The following is a 24,734-nucleotide window of genomic DNA, read 5'->3' on the forward strand; positions in this document are numbered from 1 at the left end:
AACCCTGAGAATTTTGGGGGTGAACACCAGCAGGCTATGGTTTTAAGTATTCTGGAACATTAGGCGATACAGATTCAAAATAACAGCCAGTCATACCAAGCTAGAGCATATGAGATTTTACGTTATTAATCCATTTAATTATTGCAATGTCTGTTTGAGATAACCTTCTTATAAACTCCATTGTGTGAGTGTGTTTGTATGCACATGCACCAGTCCTGGAACTTGAACTCAGAGCCTGAGTGCTGTTCCTCAGCTTCCCCACCCCCTCCCCTGGGGTGGATGGGGGAGGGAGCCCCAAGGCTAGTACTTTACCACTTGAGCCACAGCTCACTTCCAGCTTTTTGGTGGTTCCTTGGAGATAAGAGTCTCGCAGACTTTGCTGCTTGGGCTGACATTGATCCTTAGATCTCAGCCTCCTGAGTAGCTACAGTTACAGACATGAGCCACCAGTGCTGGACCTTCTCCATCTCTTGTGGGGGACGAGGATTGGAGTTACCGACTTAGGGCCAATCTGGGCGATCAGGTTCCCTGGCTTCTGTGCTTTGTGGCTCTTCACGAACCACACTCTGCTTATTTGGTAAGGGAAGCCGCCGGCATTCTGTCAGATGCGGCCGTGTGAAATGCAGGGGCGCTGTGGGAGAGGACAGCTTAGTCCCTTCCCCATGGCCTGGGGCTGAGGGAGCAGATGGCCTCAGAACAGCTTGTTTTCAAATCAGTCGGGACACTGCCTTTCCTGAGTGGGCTGCGTGTGTGTCCAGCTCCCGGGCAAAGCGTGGCGGTGAGGGCAAGGGCACGGGAGGGGCCTCTCCGGGGTGGCTATCGGAGCAGGCATCCTGCACACGTCCTCACTGTTATTAATGTCACCTGAGACCAGCCCATGTCATAAAACCTGGACATGCAGGCTTTAGGATTGTTCTTCTGTTCTCAGAGGATACACTGAAGGGGTCATGTTCATGAGCATCTGTTCCAGCCTAAAGATGGAACATACTGCCCATCCAGTGCTGGGCTGCAGAAGGACCTTGTGATGCCATGGATCAGAAAGAAAGATAACTGTACGCCAGTGTTTTGCCAGGCAATAGACAGGGCTCTTGGGAAAGCAGAGGAGGGGCTGCCGGGGCTCTACAACAGTGTTAGGCCATGGAGAGAGAGGAACATGGCTCGAATCCATTTACCCATTCATTGCTCAGCTATTTAATGAGCACCTACTATGTGCATGGAGCCGAGATTACAAATACGGTCACTGTAGAAATACCCTGTGGGCACGGACTTTTTAACAGTGTAGGAAATCAGGGAGTTGGATGGGAACCATTTATTGATCAAAGCACCTCCAGTCATAAGGAAGAGTGAGTGTGTCATAGACTGTATCCTTTCTTTTTATTTTATAACTTCAATTTTTTATTTAAACTATTTTACTGCTTGGTGCTAGCAGTGGGGCTTGAACTCAGGGCCTGGGCACTGTCCTTGGTCTATTTTGCTGAAGGCCGGTTCTCTACCATTTGAGCCACACATCTTCACTTCCAGTTTTGTGTGTGTGTGTGTGTGTGTGTGTGTGTTGTGGGTTAATTGGAGATAAGAGGCTCATGGACTTTCCTGCTGAGGCTGGCTTTGAACTATGATCCTCAGATCTCAGCCTCTTGAGTAGCAAGGATTATAGGCACGAGCCACTAGAGTGGTTGTATACATTCTAATGCAAATAATCTATAATAGCATGCTTCTTAGTTCTCAGATTCTCTCTACAGCCCTGTAAGGTTGATGCTGTTTCTCCTAATACAGATAGGAGAGGCACAGAGCAGGCCAGTAACCCTCCAAGACTACACAGCTTAAAAGTACTATCCCTTTGACTCAATGCCCAGTCGTCCCATCTTCAGGATAGCAAAGCTTCCTGCAGATATGCAATGAAGTCACAGCCCCCTTGCTCAAAGCTCTCCATGAATTAAGTAGCCCCCCCCCCCCCAAAAGTACCCAGAGATACCAATACCCAGAGATACCAATGGATGGAGGAAGGGAAGAGTACACACAGTGGCCTCTAGGGGGAGCTCAAGGCTGCCGCACTATGGGGATGGTGGGAGGTAGCTGGTTTGGCTGACGGGGATGATGATGCTATTGGTCCTTGATCGTCAAGGATGGAGAAGGGAACACGGTCTTCGTGGTCCTGGCATTCCCTTAAGGCTTTTCCCTTGGGTATCTGCTCAAGACTTGTTCTGCCTCAGCTCTCTCAGGATTCTGTGTGGCTGCTACAGAAGAGGAATCCAGGTTAATCTCCTGCAGGGAGACTATATATATTGTATTACATATTATATAATATTACACTATTATATAATATATAAAATTATATATAATTTATACATATAGAAACATATATATTTTATATGTACATATTGCTATAAAAACAAATCACACTAGGGGAAGTGCACAAAAGACACCCAGATTTATTCTGGCCTAGCCCAAAACAGCAAGGCTAGTGTCTCTGCTGGTACCCCGGGGCCATGGACCTAGTTCAATAAAGAGAGGCTGGCCACATGGCTCCAGGCCCCAGGAACTGCGGGAGGCAGTCCTGGGCACTGGATCCAGTCTGTTCCCTTACCAGAAGCAGGAGCTTGCAGGGAGTGGTCAGCAGCCCACAGGACTGGGGTTCATAGGGATGTTGTCAGAATGGCAGTGACCATGGCCAAGGCTTCCTGGTGCAGTGATCACGACCCGATCTGGAGGGGGCTGTAGGCATCTCTGAGCTCCACGGCAGAACCTTTGCTAGGACCCCAATTCAGCTTGCTGGTCTCCACTGATTGCAATCTGGAGGGAGTCCCTCCCTTCCCCGCCCTCTCCCTTCATCTCTCTCTGTTTCTCTCTCTCTCTCTGTCTTTAATTTACTGATGTGAAATTCAAATAACACAAAGTTGACTGCTTTAGAGTGAGCAATTCTGTGACATTGATTCCATCCACCATGTCGCATAATGTCTACCTGATCCCCAAAGCTCTCTATCATTCCCCAGTTCAGCCTCATACCATGGAACAGCTTCACTCCTCTCCGGTCCCTCCTCTCCCCTGCCCCTGGTAGTTATCAGTCTGCTCTATTGAAGCCTCTCTTTTAGAGATTTTAAGACTGGGTGTGGTGACTCACTTCTATGATCCCAGCTGCTTTGGAGGTAGATATTGAAAGGATTGAGGTTCAAGGCCAGCTGAGCCAAATTAAGTAGGATCGCATCCAAATAAAAAAACCCAGGCATGATAGATCAAACCTGTAATCCCAGCTGTGGGAGGTGGAAGTAGGAGGTTTTCAGTCCTAGGTTGGCCCTGGGCAAAACAAAACAAAACAAAACAAAAATCTCACACAAGGAGATCCTACTTTAAAAAATAACTAAAGTGGCTAGGAATGTGGCTTAGTGGTAGAGCGCTTGCCTTGCATGCATGAGGCCCTGGGTTTGATTCCTCAGCATCACATAAGCAGAAAAAGCTGAAAGTTTGCTGTGGCTCAAGTGGTAGAGCACTAGCTTTGAGCTGAAGAGCTGAGGAACAATGCCCAGGCCCAGAGTTCAGGCACCATGACTGGCAAATATATATATATATATATATATATACACACACATATATTTATATATATATATAAATAACTAAAGTAAAGAAGGTAGCAGGAGGGGGGGGGCAGGCACTGGGGGCTCATGCCTATTGCTATTCAGGAGGCTGAGATCTGCCTCCTGAACTGCAGGGCTCCAGTGCTAGCCAGAGCAGACACTTCCCCTCAACACTCTTATCTCCGGTTAAGTAGCATAAAAGCAAAGAGTAGAGTTGTAGTTCAAGTGATAAAGCACCAGCCTTGAGCAAAAAAGCTGAGGCTCTGCGTTGAGGTCTCAATACTAGCAACAAAAAAGGAGGGGAGTAGGGAAAGACAGGCAGTGTGTTTCAAGTGGCAGAGAACATGCCTCATTCCTGCACTGAAGACCTAGTCCTCATATGTGTATTGCATATTTCATATCTGTATATAACTATTTCATATAGATGATATATAGATATCTGGATATCATCCAAATGATATGCAACCTATTTACATATTATTACATGTTATATTTTATTACAGATATTACATAAGTGTATAATATGTGACATATAATATGCACAATATACTATATATATGCATTTTAAAAAATCTCTTGGGGGGCTGAGAAGGTGGCTCAGTGGTTGAGTGCTTGCGTTGCATGCATGAGGCCCTGGGTTCGATTCCTCAGCACCACATAAGCAGAAAAAGCTGGAAGTGGTGCTGTGGCTCAAGTAGTAGAGCACTAGCCTTGAACTGAAAAGCTCAGGGACAGTGCCCAGGCCCAGAGTTCAGGCTCCACGACCAACCAAAAAACAAAAAGCTATTGGGTTTCTCATTTATGTTCTACTGCATGTAAGTATCTGTTCAGTGCTTGGCTAATTATCCTGATCTTTTCATACCAATCATCAAAGAATCCACATCTCAGATGACCCTTACCCTCCCTGGCCTTGTTAGTTGCTTCTCCAGACCTGGAACATGGCCTGGCAAGGAGGAGGTTAATGTCTAGTCCCGTGGCAACTGCACATCTCCTCTCAAGCATTGGCACGCTAGCTGTATGAGCTACAGCCAAGCCCTGTGACTGGCAGCCCTGTGGCGGGGGTGGGGATGGGAACTTCTGGCTGTCAGAGCTGCTTCTCAGCTAAAGGCCGTCCGTTCCTGCTGCTCACCTGTCGGCATGCACCTGCTTCAACATCTTTACCAGGTTCTAAATGTCTGAGTCTAAAGTTCAATCTAAAGTTCCCTGTCATGGCTTTCTATACCTCGGTGAGAGCCAACTTTACCTAAGCGGTGCCAAATATAACATCGGAGACAGGAAGATGCTATTCTGGAGATAAATATGTTGATTTTTTTCCCCCCCTGATGGAATCGGAGCCATCTGATGATGACAACTTTCGCTGGTTGACTCCAGAAGCGCAAATGGGGCAATGGAGACAGTCCGAGGAGTTGCTTCCACAGCAGCGGTACCATGGCTACAGGAGGTACCCTGTTTTGGAGGGAAAAACTGGCCCCGTGATGCCATGTCTAAGCAGGTGGGCCTTAGAGTCAGGAAGCCTGTGTTTAAATCCTGAGCATCTGTTAGCAGCTGCAGGGCCCAGGAATTTGCTCAACCCTCCCATCCCCCCCCCCCCCCCGACTCCCACCCCACTGATTGGTAAAAGAGGACAGCACCACTGGACAGTTCTCAGCTCCACACAAGTGCGTTTGTCACCATTGTCTAGTATTATTAGTCTTCTTTATCTTTTTTTTTTTAAAGATAAAGCATTTCCACTGTATGAAAAAGAACAAAAGGAACAGAGACTTAAGCTCAGTAAGCCGGTGTGAGTCACGGAGGAGGTTTTGAGCGTAGGAATGGGTTGATAAGATCTGGATGTCTGGGTAGATTCATTGGTGGGCAGCTCACTGGTTGGTCTGGGTTTCAGGGAAAGCGCAGGGCAGGAAGGAGGCTCTGGCAGGAGGCTGACATCATGGTCTCAGAACACTCTGTATAAAGCGCCGGCCATTTGCCACCTGTGGCCATTTAATACAGAGATAAAGACAGGCTCTGTATTGAATTCTTATAGCCACCTGTGCCCATTTAAATGTGAATGAATGTCAGGTGCTGGTGGTGCACGCCTGTCATCCTAGCCACTCAGGAGGCTGAGATATGAGGATCTTGGTTCAGAGCCAGCCCAGACAGGTAAATTGGAGAGACTTATCTCCAGTTAACCAGCAGGAAGTACGATGATGGCTCAAATAGTAGAGTGTGAACTTGGAGCAAAAAAGCTAACCAAGAGCATAAGCCCCTGTGTTCAAGTCACAGTACTGGCACCAGAAGAAAAAAGAAAGAAAGAAAGAAAGAGAGAGAAAAAAGAGGAAAGAAAGAGAAAGAGAGAAAGAAAAAAGAGGAAAGAAAGAAAGAAAGAGAAGGAAGGAAAGAGAGAGAGGAAAAGAGAAAGAAATAATTTAAAATAAATGAAAATTCAATCAAATATTTTAACCTCAGGTCTTCAAACCCAATAGTCATTTTTCAAGTACTAATGATCAGCTACATGCGGCCAGTGGCTACTATTATTCCAGAAAGTTCTATGTGACAGTATTGCTCAGAAAACAATGGTTCTTGAGCCCAGGGTAGTGGCTCATGCTTGTATTCCCAGTTTATATTTGGAAGTAGAGATTGGGAGGATTCTAACTTAAAGTCAGCCTGAGCAAGAAAACAAGAGAGACTCCATCTCAACAAATAAGTGAGGCATGGTAGTGTGTGTCCATCATCACAGCTGTACACACTAGAGGTATACACAGGAAGTATCTGAGGCTGGCTTCTGGCAAAAAAAAAAAAATTCTAGACCTTACCTGAAAAATAATGGCAGCAAAAAGGCCTGGGGGCATGACTCAAGCAGTACAGCACCTGCCTACCATGTGTGAGACCTTGAATTTAACCTCCAATACTGCCCCTCTGCAACCAGTGAATAGCTCTCATTTCTGAGGGGCGGAGGGGGGGGGGTAGAGTTTTGAGTTGTGGATTTCCGGGCTCCATCTTTGGTTTGGGTGGGTCAGATGAGGTCTGAGGATTTGCATTTCTAATGTATTCCCATGTGGGGCACCCACTTACCAGTTTATGGGGTGAGCGAAGAGGGAGTTTTATTTATCTGTTCAGCATTTTAAATTGTTATTATGAAGGTGATGTACAGCAGGGTGACAGTGACATTAGTCAGGTAGAGAGTACATTGCTTTTTGGACCATGTCACTCCTTCCCTCTCTATTAGAGGGAGATTTTTTGGAAGGGGTGCCTGCTTCTAGGCTGGCTCCAACTCAACCTGTTTTGGGAGATGGACCCAGGCACTGTCCTGACTGGTTGGGCTGGGTCAGCCCTGAAGTTCTGCTAGAGGCCGGCTTTACTGGCCCACTAAGAAGGAGCTTGGGTAGCAAGCAGACGCAGGGCAGAGTGAAGGAGGGACTGTCTTCCTCCCATCTACCGAGCTGTCATCCGGGAGCTTGGCTCTTGAGGGCAAATAGGGAGGAAGGCAGCGTTCAGAACTGCAAAGTCAAGCATTTGTTGCCTTTGCTCTTATTACCTTAACAACGTGTCCCTGGGCAGCCATGACTCATGTCTAGCTGTATGGGGAGGAGGGAGAGGACAGAGGGCCTCCGGGTATGAGAGCAACAGAATTCAGTGGAGGAGGGAATGAGGAAACAGCGCCTTAAACCTCCAGATGTTACCCTCTGTGCCGTGTGCCTTCCTCTTCCAGCTTGAGTGCAGGGAGAAGCATCCCAGGACCTGGTCTCAGGGAGCCAGGCCACGCCACCCACCAATGGTCAGGGCTGATGGGGGCGGTGGGCAGAGGATTGGTGGCATCAGGTGGAGGCATAGGGTAAATGCTGTGTTGGACCTTTTTCTACCTCTGCTGAGCATGCCCTGCGTCCGTGGTCATCAGATTGGCAGCTAGACATTCTTCCAGAACATTCCAGCGACACTTCTTAGCCTCTAGTCAGTACCCCCCAGCCATTGTCCTGTGGTCTCCTTGATCTCCTCACAGTTCAGCAACTGAAGTTAACACCCGAATATATCAAAGGTTCTCCCGAGATACCTATCCCAATGCTGGGGGCGGTGGGGGGGGCAGTGCTGGTCAGCTGATGATAAGGCTGGAAGTGTTTTGAGTGTGTGTGTGTGTGTACCCACACACACATTCACACTCATGCAGTGATGAAAAATACAGAAAAGGGGAGGATTAAATGGGTGCTATAATGAATGGTTTTGAGATGTGGATAGTTTGGTAAAATTACAATAAAAAGACAATGAGGACACCAGTGTTTTCCTTCTTTCCCTCCTTCCCTCCCTCTCTCCCTCCCTCCTTCCCTTCCCCTTCCTTCCTTCCTTCTTTCCTTCCTTGCTTCCTTCCTTCCTTCCTTCCTTCCTTCCTTCCTTCCTTCCTTCCTTCCTTCCTTCCTTCCCCCCTCCATCTTTCTGTCCCTCCATCTATCCATCATTCATTCATTTACCTGTCTCTCCCTTCACCCACGCATCCACCCACCCATCTGCACATCCATCTATACACCATCCACCTATCTATCCATCCACTTCTCTATCCCATCCTATCCTTCCATCTATCCATCTACCCATCCATCTCTAGGCATCTGCCCAGTCATCATCCATCATCCATCAACCATCCACACACCCACCTCATCCCATCCTTCCATCCATCTGTCTACCCACCCACACCCCATTCTATCCATCCATCCATCCATCTACTCACACACCCATCCATCTATCTGTGCATCTGCCTATCCATCATCCATCCATCCCATCCATCCACCCACCCACCCATCCATCCATCCATCTATCCATCCACCCATCCACCCACTCATCCACCCATGGGCTGGGCAGGCAGACTCCTTTTTTAGTGCTTCTGTGCCACTGAGGACATTTAGTAGCACATAAAAGAAGACATTCCTTTTGTTGGGATGTTCCACCTTCTAACAGATGTTTTCTCCACCTCCCCCCCTCCAGGAAGTGCAGAAGAAACGGAAAACTTATCTTCCAATGACAGTCCTTTTCCCCTGACTGTCTGAGAAACACAATGTGAGAATGTGGCTGTCAGGTTTTCAAAAAAAAAAAACAACCCCCAAACCAAAACCTTTGAATCGGTGACTCAGTGGTGTGGTTAATGCAGATAGGGGTTTTCTATCAAAGCAGGGAGCCCATTGAAGAAATGAGCCACAGTGTAGTGTTTGTCTAGGGGAGGGGGCGAGTCCCCCTTCCTCGGCGCTGGGAAGGCTTTTGTCCTGAGCCTTTGGAAATTAAACCCATCGCTTAGCGATCGCAGATTGCGGGGCTTCTGGCTTCTTTTGCTGCTTGGGCTGTGCAAAGGCGCCTTCAGACAGTTTTGATTGAATGTCCAAATTAAGCTTCCAAGTAGCGACTCGGCAGCTCCAGGGACCTTGTGTTAGTATTTATGTCACATCTTTAGAAATAATCACATTGCCAAGCAGCGCCCAAAGCCATGTCAGCAAGCCACAGCAGCGGAGGGGCTGGACATTGCACCAGCTCTGTCCCTTGCTTACAGCTCCTCCGGTGCCCAGACAATGAGGGGACCGGTGGCACCCCATCCTCGTTCCTGCCTGGAGGGGATAGGATAGGCTGTAGCAAGCCTTTGTTCCTAAAGCTCAAGGGAGATGGTCTCCAAACAGGGAATAGCGATGACTTCTTGTACTCTCAGCCCCATACCATCTGTCCCAGACAGAATGAAGATGTTCCCCACCCCCACCTGCTCTGGCCAGCCAGAGGGGTACAGTTGTATGTTCATGGAAGGGCTTCTCTTCTGCTCTGAGGAGTTTGTCTTCTCTCTGCCGTAAGTTCCAAATGCTGTGCCCTGCCTTGGAGTGACATATGTTATACCCCAGAGGGACGATTGTCCACGTCATTGAGGTGTGTTAGGTATGAAGAAGCTGGGTTTGGGGGAATCTCCAAGGGGAGCTCAGTAGGTGCTCCTTGTGAAGGAAGGGGTGATCTCTGGATTCATGGGGTGTATGTGTACCCGTACACACTCACACTCATGCAGTGGTGAAAAATACAGGAAAACGGAGGATTAAATGGGTGCTATAAAGAATGGTTTTGAGATGTGGATAGTTTGGTAAAATTACAATAAAATGACAATGAGAAGGATACCAGTGTTTTCCTTCTTTCCTTCTTTCCTTCCCTTCCTCCCTCTCTTCCTTCCTCCATCTTTCTGTCCATCCATCTATCCATCCATCATTCATTCATTCATTCACCTGTCTCTCCCTTCACCCACTCATCTACCCACCTATCTGTGCATCCATCTGTACATCATCAATCTATCCATCCACTTATCTATCCCATGAACTGAATGACCAAGATGTGACACCTTTCTAAGTGATGCTACATTAGGTTTATCAGGATATGAATTCAGATTTCCAGCTCTCTGGTTTCAAGCACAGAAGTTTCAGGTGCATGGTAGTTTACACACAGATACAGAACTTTGGGGGAAATCAGCTGACTTGAATTTGGGGAGCCAATTGTAGTCTACTAGGAATAATGTCTGTATAGGTAGCGAGGGCTGGTGGCTCACACCTGTCATCCTAGCAACTCGGGAGGCTGAGATCTGAAGACTGAAGTTAGAAGCTCACCAGGGTAGAAAAGTCTGTGAGACTCTTATTTCAAGTTAACCAGCAGACTTGAAGGGTTGGAGGAATGGTACAAGTGGTAGAGTGCCAGTCATGAGCATACAAGCCAAGAAATAGAGTTTAAGTCTTGGCACGTGCACATGTGTATGTGCATGCACACGCTCATGCGCGCACGCACACACACACACACACACACACACACCACACATACACAAGAGTGGCTTCCCATTACACTAGTACACAGGGATTTCTTTCTCTCAGATTTGTAGTTACTTTTTGTTTTCTAATTAAAAACGTAACTCATGTTCAACCAAGGCTGTGTATTGAATATCTCTTTCTTCTACATTCTCCTTGATATGGCTGAGATTAAAAATGGGGAAAAAATTGATCAAGGCTCCAAACAAGAAAAATGGTGTTAATCACGTGCTAGCACCTTTGAGATTTGCTCTCAGCATAGCCAGACAACACTAGCTAATTTTATGTCCTCTTTTTTGACGTTGAGGTCTCTTATGGTTTGCTCTTCTGTGATTGCCTTGGCTGGCACTTCCAGAGGGATGCAAAATCACAGTAATGATACGGACTTTCTTAATTTGATTGTGGTCTTAAATAGATATGCCTCTAGAGTTTTGCCATTAGGCATGGTGAAAGCCTTTGGTGTATTTATCATATCAAGAAAGGCATTCATCTATTCCTGTTTACATAAGTGTCTAAAGAAGAAATTGTTATTACATTTGTCAATTGTCTTTTGTCATTTTTTAGATAATTTTGTCCTTAGCTTGTGTGTGTGTGTGTGTGTGTGTGTGTGTGTGTGTGTGTGTGTGTGTGTGTGACAATACTGGGGTTTGAATTCAGGGCTAGAGTGTTATCCCTGAGCCCTTTTCCTCAAGACTAGGGATCTAGCACTTGAGCCTCAGCTTTCTATTTCCAGCTTTTTGGAGATAAGAGTCTCACAGACTTTCCTGTCTGGGCTGGCTTTGAACCTCACTCCTCAGATCTCAGTCTCCTGAATAGCTAGGATTACAGGTGTGAGCCAACTGGTACTTGGCTGGAGAGAGGATTTTTGATGATACTCGTCACAAGTAGATAATCCAGGTTTGAGATAAATGGATAAACTGAGTATCTTGAGCTTATCAATATGCAAAGTGTAAAAAAGCACCAGACTATCCCAGTATACCCTCATAAAGATGTGTTATTCTTGCATCAATATAAAGATGCCTTTCCACATGAAACTCTTTAAGTAGCTGTGTTGGAAAGAAAAAGGATCCTGATTATAATCGAATGTTTTGCATTTGGCTTCATGTCACCCTTCAAGCTCCATTGGTGTGAGAATCGCACCAATAGGAGATAGGCTGTGAACCCTGAAATTTGTCTTGTTCATGATATGCCTTTTGCTATGTGATTTGCTCTAAATTCTCTCTAGGGAGAAAGGAAATCGGCATTTGTTGGGCTTCTACCAGTTGCCTTATTTTAACAACATTATCCTCTATCATGAGGGTAAAGTTAGGCTTTTGGTGTGAAATCCTCCCTTTCAGGCTCATGCTCCCCAGCCGGTGGTATTGTTGAGAGGTGTTTGGATAATGAGGTGTTCTCTTCATCAACGGGTTCATGGTGGAATAAGCCACTAGGAGGTAGGACCTCACTAGAGGAAAGAGGTCACTGGAGGTGGGTCCTTGAAGGATATATCTCAGCCCCGCCCACCCTGTACTTCTCTCTGCTTCCTGACCACCATGCTGTGAGCAGCTTTCCTCCACCGTACCTTCCGCCATGATGTACCACCTCCCCACATCCCAGAGACAGGATTCCCAGAGCCCGTGGCCTGAAACTGTGTTCTGTAAGCAGTCCTTCCTGCTTTCAGATTTCTCTCCAGTATCTTGTCACAGCAACAGATGGCTGACTTAACACAGGTCTTCATCTAATTTTGTTGTTGTTGTTGTTGTTGAAACTTGGACTCTTTTTCAGGATCCAATGACAACCCTAGGGATTATCTACCCACCTCCCACCCGCCCTCTCCCTGATTTGGTAGTAGTTTTATCAGCATTTTGGGGGCCAAAAAACTTAGGCTCAAAGAGTCTTTTGACAAAGCACAACTCACCCAATTGGTGTGACCAAGGCCGAGATAAGATTTAAACTCAGGTGTGAGGTCAGAGCTAATTTCGATCTGGCTTCACCCACACACTTGCTCCCATCTTCATCCCATCTTTACCGTATCGTCTGACAGGTTTTCTCCAATAGATGCCATGATGGGCCCAGCTGAAAAAGCCTGTCTCAACATGGATAATTAGATGTGTGACAATCGTACAGCTGTGCCAGCAGTGACAGGAAGCCAGCTGTGTTAGAAGCCTCTGGGGCCATGATGTACTTGGGTGCTACGTGTCTGTGGCTTTGTAATCAGAACCTATGGGACGAAGCTACTATGGGCAATGAGCTAAGAGGATGGAAGGGGGGACTTGGGCTAGCAGGGGTCACAAAAGCAACAGTGTTGGGTCAGAGGAACTCAGGGTGTGAAACAGCAAACATCACACAAAAGAACTGAACCTAAAGGGACATGAAGCTAGATTGTCAAGCAAAGAGCAACAGAAGCATGCGGTACCTGTGTGGCAGAGGTATGTATTCTCTCTATTAATTACTATTTCATAGGTGCATTTGTTTTCCCTCAACCATTTGAGACTAACTTTGTTTTTGTTTTTGTGCCTATACTAGAGTTTGAACTCAGAGCTTCTTTCCCACTGGACTTTCTTGCTCGTGGCTAGTGTTCTCCCATTTGAGCCATGTCTCCAGTACTTCATTTTGCTGGTTAATTGGAGAGGAAAATCTTGTGGACTTTTTTTTTTGGGGGGGGGAGTTTCTGGGCTGGCTCTGAACTATGATTTTTCAGGTCTCAGCTACCTGAATAGCTAGGATTCCAGATGTGAGCCACTGGTGACCAACTGAAAATAAGTTGGGGTCCTGTTTGTCATTGATCTGAAAGTATTTCTGTGTGTATTTCTCAAGAACAAGGATGTTGTCTTGCACATGCAAAGAATAGTTGTACAAGGAAGAAATGTAGTGTTTGGGGCTGGGAAGGTGGCTCAGTGGTAGAGCGCTTGCCTTGCATGCATGAGGCCCTGGGTTCGATTCCTCAGCACCACATAAGCAAAAAGAAAAAAGCCGGAAGTTGCGCTGTGGCTCAAGTGGTAGAGCACTAGCCTTAAGCTGAAGGGCTGAGGGACAGTGCCCAGGCCCAGAGTTCAGGCCCCACGACCGGACCCAAAAAAAAATAAAAAAATAAAAAATAAAAAAAGAAATGTAGTGTTGATCCAATGCGGCACTGAAAGTTCAACAGAGGCCCAGGGAATCTATCAGCCATCAGGAATTGTTCCCTGGCATTGACAAGAACAGTACAGGACAGCAACAATGCAACTTGCCAGTCACTTAGTGTCTCTTCCTCTTGTTAGACACTGGGACTTGTGCCGTGAGGTCCTACTGATCCCATACAGGGGCCTTGAGTATCTGAGTTATGTAGTATGGAGATCATTTTCCCAGTTCTGTGATTCAAATCCTAAGTGGTTTTGGTGAGGGTATGTGTGTGCTGGTCCTGGGGCTTGAACTCAGGGCGTGGGTGCTGGTCCTGATCATTTTTTAATGAGTTTTTTTATTGTGAAAATACTATACAGAGGGGTTATAGTTATATGACAAGGTAATGAGTACATTTCTTATCAAGCCTTGTTGCCTCCTCCTTTGATTTTCCCCTACCATCCCTTCCCTCCCCCCTCCTCAACTGATCATTTTTTTGTTGTTGTTCAAGGCTAGTGTTCTACTACTTCAGCCATAGGTCCACTTCCAGCTTTTTAGTGGTTAATTAGAGATAAAAGTTTCTCAGACTTTCTGCTCAGTCTGGTTTTGAACCACAATCCTCAGATCTCAGCCTTCTCAGTAGCTAGGATTTGCAGGCATGAGCCGCCAGTTACCAGTTTTAACAACACAATGAATATAGGAATCTGTTCTCTGGAAGAAATTTAAAATGAGACAGAGAAGTTAAAGTCTTTTTGTCCACATTTCCCAGTTCCACTCCCTTAACCTCTTCCTGGAAGTCAGCACACCTAATTGAACTTGGTCCTGTTATCCGGCAAGAGAAGAATTTAGGCAAGGTGTGAAATGTAGTAAAAGTTGTAGGATAGTTGGTGAGCAGAGGCATGCACTTTCAACAGACCGAAAGTGAGAGTTTCCTCTCTAGGGGCAGAATGACAGTGTACATATTTTGCTTTGTTTTTGGGTTTTTTGGTAGTGGTCCTGAGGTTTGAACTCAGGGCTTGGAGCTATCCTTGAGCTTTTTCACTCAAGGCTAGCGCTCTATCATGTTAAGCCACAGCTCCATTTCCAGCTTTTTGGTGATTAATTAGAGCTAAGAGTCTCACGGACTTTCCTGCCTGGGCTGGCTTCAAACATTGATCCTCAAATCTCAGCCTCCTGAGCAGCTAGGATGACAGGTGTGAGTCACCAGCACCTGGCGTAAATAACTTTTACACAGAAGGCAGAAGTCGAGCTTTCTCTGAAATGATGGAAGCAAATGAATTTGACTCCCTTTTCAGCTCCATGTCCAAAGCAAGCAATGCCCTCTGGAGACCCAATGCCTCTCTGCACATTTAGCAAACTTCCACCAGGGGAAAAAGATTCCTATTTCTACTCTTGGTGAAGCATTTTGTGCCATCTGGGCTGCCTGGATTCCAACAAAGACAGTAAGGAAACATATCTCAGGGAAAATCAACAGTGGGTCCCACCAAGCGTGGTCTAGAGAGGTTCGTGTGGGGCACTCTTGTCTTCTGGGAACTAAGGCTTGACTTTGAAGAGTTTCACAAAGGCCAGGCCTTTGGAGCCTCGCCTGTAGCTATCATCAACTGCTCTTATGCAATGTGTTCTCTAGCCAGAGCTCTGGCAGGTTGGAACACCAACCATTCCAGAATCAATTCTCCTCCATTTCTCCCAGAAAATTTTAGTGTCTTTAGATTCAAGTGGACAAAAGATCTTCAAAGGTGAGGTCATGATCCAGTGAGAATGGTTGCTTTGTGGGGAGGTCTATGCTCAAGACAGGTCATGCTTTTTCATTGGTTGTTTGTTTTTGTCGGTCCTAGGTCTTGAACTCAGGGCCTGGGTGCTGTCTCTGAGCTCTTCTGCTCAAGGCTAGCACTCAACCAGTTTGAGCCACAGCACCACATCCTGCTATCTGGTGGTTCATTGGTGATAAATGTCTCATAGATTTTCTTGCCCGGGCTGGCTTTGAACCGTGATCCTCACATCTCTGCCTCCTGAGTAGCTAGGATTACAGGCATGTGCTTTCAGTGGCTCACTAGACAAATCATTCTTAAGTCACTAGTCTTGAGACCCAAAGCTTCATCCTGCCTAGGGATCTTACACTTAAAATGCAAGACTTCCCTTCCCTACCAACACTTGTATTGATGGTGTCAGTTCATAAAGCATGGAACTAGAGGAAGTGGTGTTAGCAGAGAGAGGAAAGATGAGCTGTTTCTACTTGCACATGTGTTGTCAATCACACAGACAGACAAGTTTCTGGCCCTTCCATGTGTCATCAATCATGGTGGGTTTTTTTTTGAAGTGCAGTTCACTCTATGATGGAAGTGCCATTCCAGACTACAAACTGCCACCTGCTATTTTCCTTGGAAGATTCAAGAAATGAGAGAAAATAACAGTTGGGGATCTTCCTCGATGGGGGAGAGCCGTGTTGGTATCTTAAGAAAGCGTCAATCTGCAGAACTGTGCCAGCCAGGGTTCTCTGTGGGCCAGCTCCGGCCTCAGCTTGGAAACTTGTCAGAGAAGCAAATGAACACACTCAGAATTTTCAAACCGGGGGGGCTGGGAAGGTGGCTCAGTGGTAGAGTGCTTGCCTTGCATGCTCGAGGCCCTGGGTTCAATTCCTCAGCACCACATAAGCAAAAAGAAAAAAGCCGGAAGTAGCACTGTGGCTCAAGTGGTAGAGCACTAGCCTTGAGCTGAAGAGCTGAGGGACAGTGCCCAGGCCCAGAGTTCAGGCCCTACTACCAGACCCCCCCCCCCAAAAAAAAAGAATTTTCAAACCGGCATCACTGTGTGGGATGGGTCCTGGGATGGACTCTGGTGATCCTTCTGCTCCCCCAGGGTTGAGAAGGTCAAACGGAGGGTCAAGGGCACAGTTTTCAAGAAGAAATAGCTCAGGTGGTTTTGTTAACTATTGACCTATTTAGGAGTGGTTAAGTCTGCATAAAAACAGACACATGTAGGAAAAGAGGGCACTACAAAATAATAAGAAGAAGAATATATAACAATTATAATAGCAATGCCACTATCATTTATGGAGTGTTTTCTATGATCTCAATTCTGTGCTATGCATGAATTTGTGTGTGTGTGTGTGGGGGGGTGCTGGTACCAGGGTCTGAACTCAAGGCCTGGGCCCTGACCCTGAGCTTTTTGGCTCAAGGCTAGCACGTTACCACTTTAGCTATACCTCCACTTTTAGCTTTTGGTGGTTAATTAGAGATAAAAGTCTCATGGACTTTCCTGTCCAGGGTGGCTTTGAACTCTCAGTCCTCAGATCTCAGCCTCTTTAAGTAGATAGGATGACAGGTGTGAGCCAGCGGGGCCAGCCATCTTGTCATTTTGAACCTGCAGAACTCTTGCTCTTGTCTTATTTCATCTGTGGAACACTGAGAGAAGATGTTGATGATGGTGTGGAAATTGGTATCTTTGTCTTACTCCTGGCTTTGATGGGATTGAGTTCACCCGGCTCTGTGTTGCAGTTATTTCAGACAGCCCTGATCCTGTTAAGAAATGTCTCTGCTATTTCCAGATAACTACAACGACCTTAAGGTTTTCTCCTTTCACCTATAAATTGATGAGTGTATTAATAATAGATTTCGGAAGGTTGAATCATCCTTGCATTTCTGGTACGAGTCATTATATATTCAACTTCTAGCACATAATTTGATTCATTTTTGGATTAAATATATTACCTTGGATCTTTCCTTCTCCCGCTGTCCCTCCCTCTCTACTCTCTTTCTTCCTTCCCCTTTCTCACTTTCTTTTTCCCTCTCTCTTTCCCCTTCCTTCCTTCCTTCCTTCCTTCCTTCCTTCCTTCCTTCCTTCCTTCCTTCCTTCCTTCCTTCCTCCCTTCCTCCCTTCCTCCCTTCCTTCCTCCCTTCCTCCCTTCCTCCCTTCCTTCCTCCCTTCCTCCCTTCCTTCCTCCCTTCCTTCTTTCCCTCCCTCCCTCCCTCCCTCCTTCCCTCCCTCCCTCTCTCCTTCCTTCCTTCCTTCCTTCCTTCCATCCTTCCTTCCATTCTTCCTGCCTTTTTTTGGTGCTGTTATTGAGGCTTGAACTCAAGGCCTGGGCATTTTCCCTGAGCTTTTTCATTCAAGGTTGGTGCTCTACCACTTGAGCCACAACTTCACTTCTGACCTGTTTTTTGGTGGTTGATTGGAGATAAGAGTCTCACTGACTTCCCTGCCTGGGCTAAGCTTTCAGCTGCAAGCCTCGGATCTCAGCCTTTTGAGTAGCTAGGATCGTAAGCGTGAGCCACGGGGGCCTGGCACCATTGGTTTTTGTAGAATGCACATTCCCTCTGTACAGGGGTGACTGAGGAAGGATGTACATTCTGCAGCCATCTTCAGTGCCTGGGTGGCTGTGGTGGGGGATGGCTTGTCTGTTGTGTTCTAAAAGGTGTTTGGTCGTTAGGGGCATGGTTAATGTTTAAACTGCTTTTTCTTTTCCAGTTAGAGATGCTAAAAACCTTGTCCCTATGGACCCCAATGGCTTGTCCGACCCCTATGTAAAACTGAAACTCATCCCTGATCCCAAAAGCGAGAGCAAGCAGAAGACCAAAACCATCAAATGCTCCCTCAATCCCGAGTGGAATGAGACCTTCCGATTGTAAGTTGACATGGAAGCCACTAAGCCTGGGCAGTTAGCAGCTGCGGACGTGGGTTACCTGAGAAGGAAGGACCTCCCCTCACTTCCTGTTTCCTTCCCTTTCCTTCCCTTTTCCTCATTTCCCTCCATGAGCCATCTGTGGTTCAAGCAATATATATATATACATATATGCATATGTGTATATATATATATATATCACATATTTTATTTTACTTTAAATTTCTTAATTTATTTATATGTTGGGGCTTGAACTTAAAGCTTGAGCGGTTTTTTCTCAAGGCTAACTCTCCACCACTTGAGCCACAGCTCTACTGCTGGCTTTTTGCTGGTTAAGTGGAGGTGAGAGTCCAGTGAATTTTCCTGCCTGGGCTGGCTTTGAACTATGATCCTCAGGTCTCAGCCTCCTGAGTAAGCTAAGATGACATGCGTGAGTCACCAGCACCCAGCATTGTTTTTCATGTTTTTATTGGTGTGTGTAAATGTGTGTGTTGACACTATGGCTTGACCCCTGGACCTCTTTTTGCTCATGGCTGGCACGCTACCATTTGAACCACACCTCCAGTCTAGCATTTTGCTGGCTAACTGGAGATGGAGTCTCGCAGGCTTTTCTGTCTGTGCTGGCTTCTAACCATAATTCTCCAGACCTCAGATTCCTGAGTAGCTGCGATGACAGGTATGAGCCACCAGTGCCCGGCTATAGAACCTATCTTAAAAGTAGAACTGAGAAAGTGTGATGTAGGGAATGAATAGGATGGGGGCCACTCAGCGTGCTGCAGGTGAAGGGATGTTGTAGGACCCCCAACCTGCCATAGAGTTGGTGACCACCTCTCCAGAAGGGCCTTCCTCAGCCAGGAGGAATCTGGGACCAACAGGTGACCCACATCTGACCAACAGGCATTCACTACCACAGCCAGCTGATGTGTAACAGACCCTAGTTAGGTTCTAACTTCATTGCTTCATTTCTTCCCCGCTTTCTAGATGGTTCTTATACAACTTGAAGGCAGTTTTCTTAAGGCCCATAGTAGCTTTGGGTGCAGCAGGGTTCACCTTGGGCAATAGGTCAGAGATCATGGTTCCAGCTATGGGCTGGTGCTTCCGGTCACCGGCTGACACTTCTGGTCACCTGGTGACCTTTGGGTTCCTTAGGGGTAGCCCCAGATTCTCTACCGTTTTCCAGGGAAAAACACTTGAAATGTCAACCAGGGCCACCCTTAGCTCACAACCCTTTCCTGTGACTCAACCAGCCCCCTTCTCCCCAGATACTTTCTCAGTTGTGTCTTTAAGTCACAAGTGCATACATGCATGCACACACACACACACACACACGAGTGTGAACACCCCCTTCCCCCAATCACCCCAGTTATACAGTGGGTACTGGTGTTCCTCAGTGACTGACAGCAGGACTTCCCAAACACCATGAACTCAGTGAAGGCCTAGGCTGCTGACCCAGCTAAGGTGGTTTTCGTGGGAGCTAGTCCTGGCTTTCTCCAGCTTCTGCCATCGGCTGCCAGTCAGGAAAAGCCTCTGGGGAGTGGGGACTGGGCGTGTTTCTTGCAGTAGCTTGCAGTGTTTAAAACATGTCTATCTCTGGGTCTTGTCTGCTTGTACATTTTGTTTTCTTGAGGAGTCAGGAAGGCCTGACCTGTTTCTCTCTCCCTTTTTTTTTTTCTCTCCTTCAGTCAGCTAAAAGAATCGGACAAAGACAGGAGGCTGTCAGTGGAGATCTGGGACTGGGACCTGACTAGCAGGAATGACTTCATGGGGTCGTTGTCATTTGGGATTTCTGAACTGCAGAAAGCTGGTGTGGATGGCTGGTAAGAAAGATTTTTTTTCCTCTGGAAATGGCAAACCCGAGATCAGGCATATTTTGCTTCTCCCCTCCCCCCTCCCCCCCCAAAAAAAAGAAACACAAAAAACAAGCAGAGGCCAAAAGAGACAGTTGGTGGCTTGGATCTCCTCACAGACACATCTTACTTGGTTAATGAAAAAGCCAAGTGTGATGGTGGTGCATGCCTGTAATTCCAGTACTCAGGAGGCTGAGGCAGGAGGATTGGAAATTTAAGGCCAGCCTGGGCTCATTAGTGAGACTTTGTGTCTGTCTCAAAATCAATGTATGAGCAAAGAAACAAGCCAAGTGGAGGAAGGAGAAGGAGAGGGGGAGGACAAAGAAGAGGAAGAGAAAGGAGGAGAAAGGAGAAGGAAGAGGGAGGAGAGGGAACAAAGGAGGAAGAGGAGGATCAGGAAGAGGAATGAATTGCTAGTATTTAAAAATACTTGGGAAGCGTTGTTTGGCCAACATCCACTAGGACAGAGCCAGCCCCAGGCCTCACTCCCCACCCCCCCCCCTTGTAATCACACACCTGCCCCACGTGACACAATGCCAGGACTTGGCACGTCAGGAGAGCACTAAAGTGGTTCTCATGGTTTAATCAAACACATCTGTCCGATTTCAATTCCCTAAGGGAGGAGTCTCCCTGGAGAGTTCTAGCCAGGCCAAGATCAGTCACAACATCTCTTCTCTTCTGGAGATTTAACACGGCTCCCTTCACATGTAAACAACAACAACAACAATAACAGCAACAACAAACTGTCCACTTCCAGTATGTCCAGCTTGGAAGGTGGGGCCTTCAACACTGTGAGGAAGGATCTGAATTCAAATAGCCCAGCTTACCACAGTCAGTTTAAAAGTACCCATAGGCACAGCTCTTATTTCTTTGAGATAAAACCATCTTATTTCTGAATTATCTCATCCGGGACCTTTTTCAGTGCCAAGTGGAAGAAAAGGAAACACAACCACCACCACCAAGTGTTTTGCCAGAACGTGTTGTGCTTTCTGGACTAAACCTGCTGGCTCCCATCTACCTTACAACTTCCTGCGCTTGCTCTGCTTTGCTGACCCGAGTGTCTGCTAGGGTCTAGTCTCCAGGGACCTATCACAGTTTGAACAGACACAGCCTCGTGAACTTAACCTGTGGCAGGAAATGGGCTGGAGGTAAACCCTGAGCAAGAAATTACACACGAGAAGTTGATGTTGAGGGCGGGAAAGTAATTTAAAAAGCCCCTTTAAGTTATGCATCGTTCTCAGGGTGTTAAAAACATAATTCTTATGAAACAGACAATGAGCATTTGTGTCAAGGTTTTGCTTAAGCACATTAAGGACAAAAGCAGCAGGAAAGCTGGGCTCTGGTAGCTCACGCCTCTGATCCTAGCTATTCAGGAGGCTGAGATTGGAGGATCACGGTTCAAAGCCAGCTTGGGCAGAAAAGTCCATGAGACTCTTATCTCCAATTAACCACTAGAAAACCGGAAATAGTGCTGTGGCTCAAGCAGTAGAATGCTTGCCTTGAACTAAAGAGCTGCAGGATAGCGCCCAGGCCCAGAGTTCAAGCGCCAGGACCAACCAAAAAAAAAAAATACAGCAGGAAAAAAAACAACCCACAATTGATACCACAGAAGATGTGAGGGACTGCTATTCAGGTAATTCATAGAAAAAGGAAAATGGAAACAAGTTGGCAAGGGATGGAGGTGCTGCTCAAGTGATAGAAGCATGCGGTCATGGGGCTTGAACTCAGGGCCTGGATGCTGTCCCTGAGCTTTTTCACTCAAGGTTAGGGCCCTACCACTTTGAGCCACAATGGCACTTCCAGTTTTCTGGGGGGTTCACTGGAGATACGAGTCTCATGGACTTTCCTGCCCGGGCTGGTTTTGAATCTCGATCCTCAGATCTCAGCCTCCTGAGTAGCTAGGCTGACAGGTGTGAGAAACACTGGCACCACGTTCCATTGCCTCCGCTCACTGCGGTTTGGGTGCCTTGAGTCCCACACAGTGACTGGCAGTTCAGGTGAGTATCTTCCCTCGCAGCTGAGCCCAGCCTGGCAGTGGGTGTATCACATGCTCTGTCACACCCCGTGACACCATCTTCAGAACCGGGTCCTTAAGCGACACCCAGATGGCTATAACTTAAGATGGGGTGTCAGCAGCCACAGGGAAGACCCCCCAGATGCCAGGCACCAGCCTGAGCCCCTCTGATCTGTCTCTCTGCTCCCATGGCTCCATGTCTGCCGGCTGGGCCTCTCCTTCCCCGATCCATGTGTTAATGCCATTCTCCTCTTGTTCCCCTTGATCGCCCAGGAACTCATCTGTTCTGCTTGTTTACTTTTTCTTCTGAGAAGGAGCTGTGAGATTTGTGGCTCTCTTTCCTCTCCTCTCGGGGTTTGTTTTGGGCTTGTCTTTGACTTGCAGTTGAGTATTTTGCTAATTGGTTTTTCCTCCCTCCGCTGGTAGTCGGCTCTTTCAGGATAATGAGTCCGGCGTGCAGGGGAGCAGGTAATTCCTCTAAGCTTTTGTCCCTCCTGTCCTGGCTTTTGTTCCCATCCAAGGTCTGCAGGTGTGTTTTTAATTTCGGTTCTAACTCGCCTGTATTTACCGAGGCTTTTCAACAGCTAGCTTTGCATTTACATTTTTATTACTGATGCTCAATTACACTTAGGTGTTTTATAGTCATAGCCAACTGCTGTGGACAGTTGTGGTAATACTATGTGTGCCAGCCAGCCCTAAGGCATGGTGTGTGTGTGTGTGTGTATGCACGCGTGCGTGCACACACGCGGGCACCAGTACCAGGCTTGAACTTGGTGCCTCCTGCTCTTGCTTAGCTTTTTTTTTTGTTGTTGTTCAAGGCTGGTGCTCTACCCCTTGAGCTGCACCTCTACTTCCAACGTTTTGCTGGTTCTTTGGACATAAGAGTCTCTAGATTTGTCTGTCCAGGCTGGGTTCAAACTGCGATCTTGAGAATTGAGCCTCCTGAGTCTCTAGGATGACAGGTGTGAGCCACTAGTGCCCAGCTAAGCACCTCATTTCTTGCTAGGTGAGACCCAAGGGATGCTGGGTAGTTCTTGTCCTGGAGGATGGCACCCAAAGGCCATGAGTATGATGTGCAGGCGGGAGACAGGGATGTGGGCAGTGGGTGTGTCAGAGTCCCCCAGAGCCTTGAACACACAGGACATAGGTCAAAGCGCCTGGGAAATGATCCCCATCACTAGAACCTAGTGCCAGGAGCGTCGGGAGACAGGGTTCTCGGCGTCCTGTCAACACTGTGCCATTTCTTTTCTCTGGTGTGCTCAGAATACAGGCCAAGAGCCCCGTGTCTGACAGCTGTGGAGCCGGAAGTGTTTTGGCTTTCAGGAATTTTTGGAGGTTGGGGGGCATTTGCATATTCATAATGGGATGTGAGGATATTTGCATATTCATAATAAGATGACCCGAGTCTAAATGGGAAGCTCGTTTGTTTCCCACGCACTCTATTCACATTGTCTGAAGGAGATGTTTGGCAGTGGTGTGTGTGTGTGTGTGTGTGTGTGTGTCTGTGTGTCTGTGTGTGTGTGTGTGTGTGTGTGTGTGTGTGTGTGTGTGTGTGTGTGTACCGGGGTTTGAACTCCGTGCCTCATACTCTTGCTTAGCTTTTTTTGCTCAAGGCTGGCACTCTACCACTTGAGCCAAAGCTTCACTTCTGGCTTCTTTGGTAGTTGGCTAAAAGTCAGGCACTGGTGGCTCATGCCTGTCATCCTAGCTACTGAAATGTGGCTGAATGAGGCTGAAATGTGAGGATCATGGTTCGAAGCCAGTCTGACAGGAAAGTCTGCGAGACTCTTAGCTCCAATAAACTACCAAAAAAGCTGAAAGTAGTGCTCTGGCTCAAGTGGTAGAGCGCTAGCCTTGAGCAAAATGAAGCTCCAGGGAAGCAGCCAGGCCTGGAGTTCAAGCCCCGGGACTGGCACCAAAAATCAAAAAGTGAAAATGAATTTTTGCATAAAACAAAGTTTTATTTGCAGTGCCTTCTCTGTAATCCAAAAGTTTTGGATGATGGGACGTTTGGGATTTTTGTTTTGGTGGAGGATGACTGAATGTTCCCAAAGTACCTTGTGTGCTTGGTGCACACGCATGTACACACACCCTACACACAAACACACGCACATGTACACAGATGCAGGCACACAAGTGTGCACACACTCCTCCAGAACCAGCCACACAAACTCCAAGGGAGCAAAAGGCCCTCATTGCAGGCTTTTGGAGGCCCCTGTAATGCTGTCTCCACAGAGATGCATCCTCCGCTGTCTTTGTCTCCTCTTAGGTTCAAGTTGCTGAGCCAGGAGGAGGGAGAGTACTTCAATGTGCCTGTACCACCGGAAGGAAGCGAGGGGAATGAGGAGCTGAGGCAGAAATTTGAGGTGAGTCTCTCTCCTCTCCGCCTCAGAGGAACAAGTACCTCTAACCTCCCTTGGCTGTTTTATTTTCTGTGGGTGAGGTTACATCTACCCAGGCCTTTTATGACTCTGGGCCTTTGTGATGCTGTGCCATCTCCTACAAAACTCCTACCGATGCTTCAAAACCCCAGAGAAATACCCTTCCCCTTGTGTAGTCCTTCCTGTGGCCCTGTCCAAATTTGGCCTTCCCCATTTCCTCAAAAGTGCTCCTTCAGGGTCAGCTGGCTTTGAGGCTGAGTGGATGGGAAGAGTGGTGAGTTACTGAAAGGGGGGACAGAAGGATATAGAGGCCAAGCCGGTGAGGTTTGGGGGGAGGGGCCTCCTGGCAGGCTGGGGGCTGGACTGTCACAGGTTCCCGTGGGCTGCTCGCCCTGAGAGAACTCAACCAAACCAGTCACACTTGACTCTGTCCTTGGATAAACCCTCCCCT

At 47.2% G+C, this 24,734-nt stretch overlaps 1 protein-coding gene across 2 annotated transcripts in view; it reads left to right on the forward strand.

Annotated features, from left to right (window-relative positions):
- Prkcb (protein kinase C beta) overlaps positions 1–24,734 on the forward strand; it is a 296,600-nt gene that overhangs the window by 186,116 nt on the left and 85,750 nt on the right. For both annotated transcript variants that reach the window (XM_042689783.1, XM_042689785.1), the window contains exons 6-8: positions 17,888–18,044; positions 19,724–19,858; positions 24,172–24,268. In XM_042689783.1, the coding sequence (XP_042545717.1) occupies positions 17,888–18,044; positions 19,724–19,858; positions 24,172–24,268 (389 nt within the window). The remainder of the gene's footprint in view (positions 1–17,887; positions 18,045–19,723; positions 19,859–24,171; positions 24,269–24,734) is intronic.

Source organism: Dipodomys spectabilis, unplaced genomic scaffold (assembly GCF_019054845.1).
Source record: "Dipodomys spectabilis isolate Male_0828 unplaced genomic scaffold, ASM1905484v1 ptg000127l, whole genome shotgun sequence".
In the NCBI taxonomy this organism is placed as follows: domain Eukaryota; kingdom Metazoa; phylum Chordata; class Mammalia; order Rodentia; family Heteromyidae; genus Dipodomys; species Dipodomys spectabilis.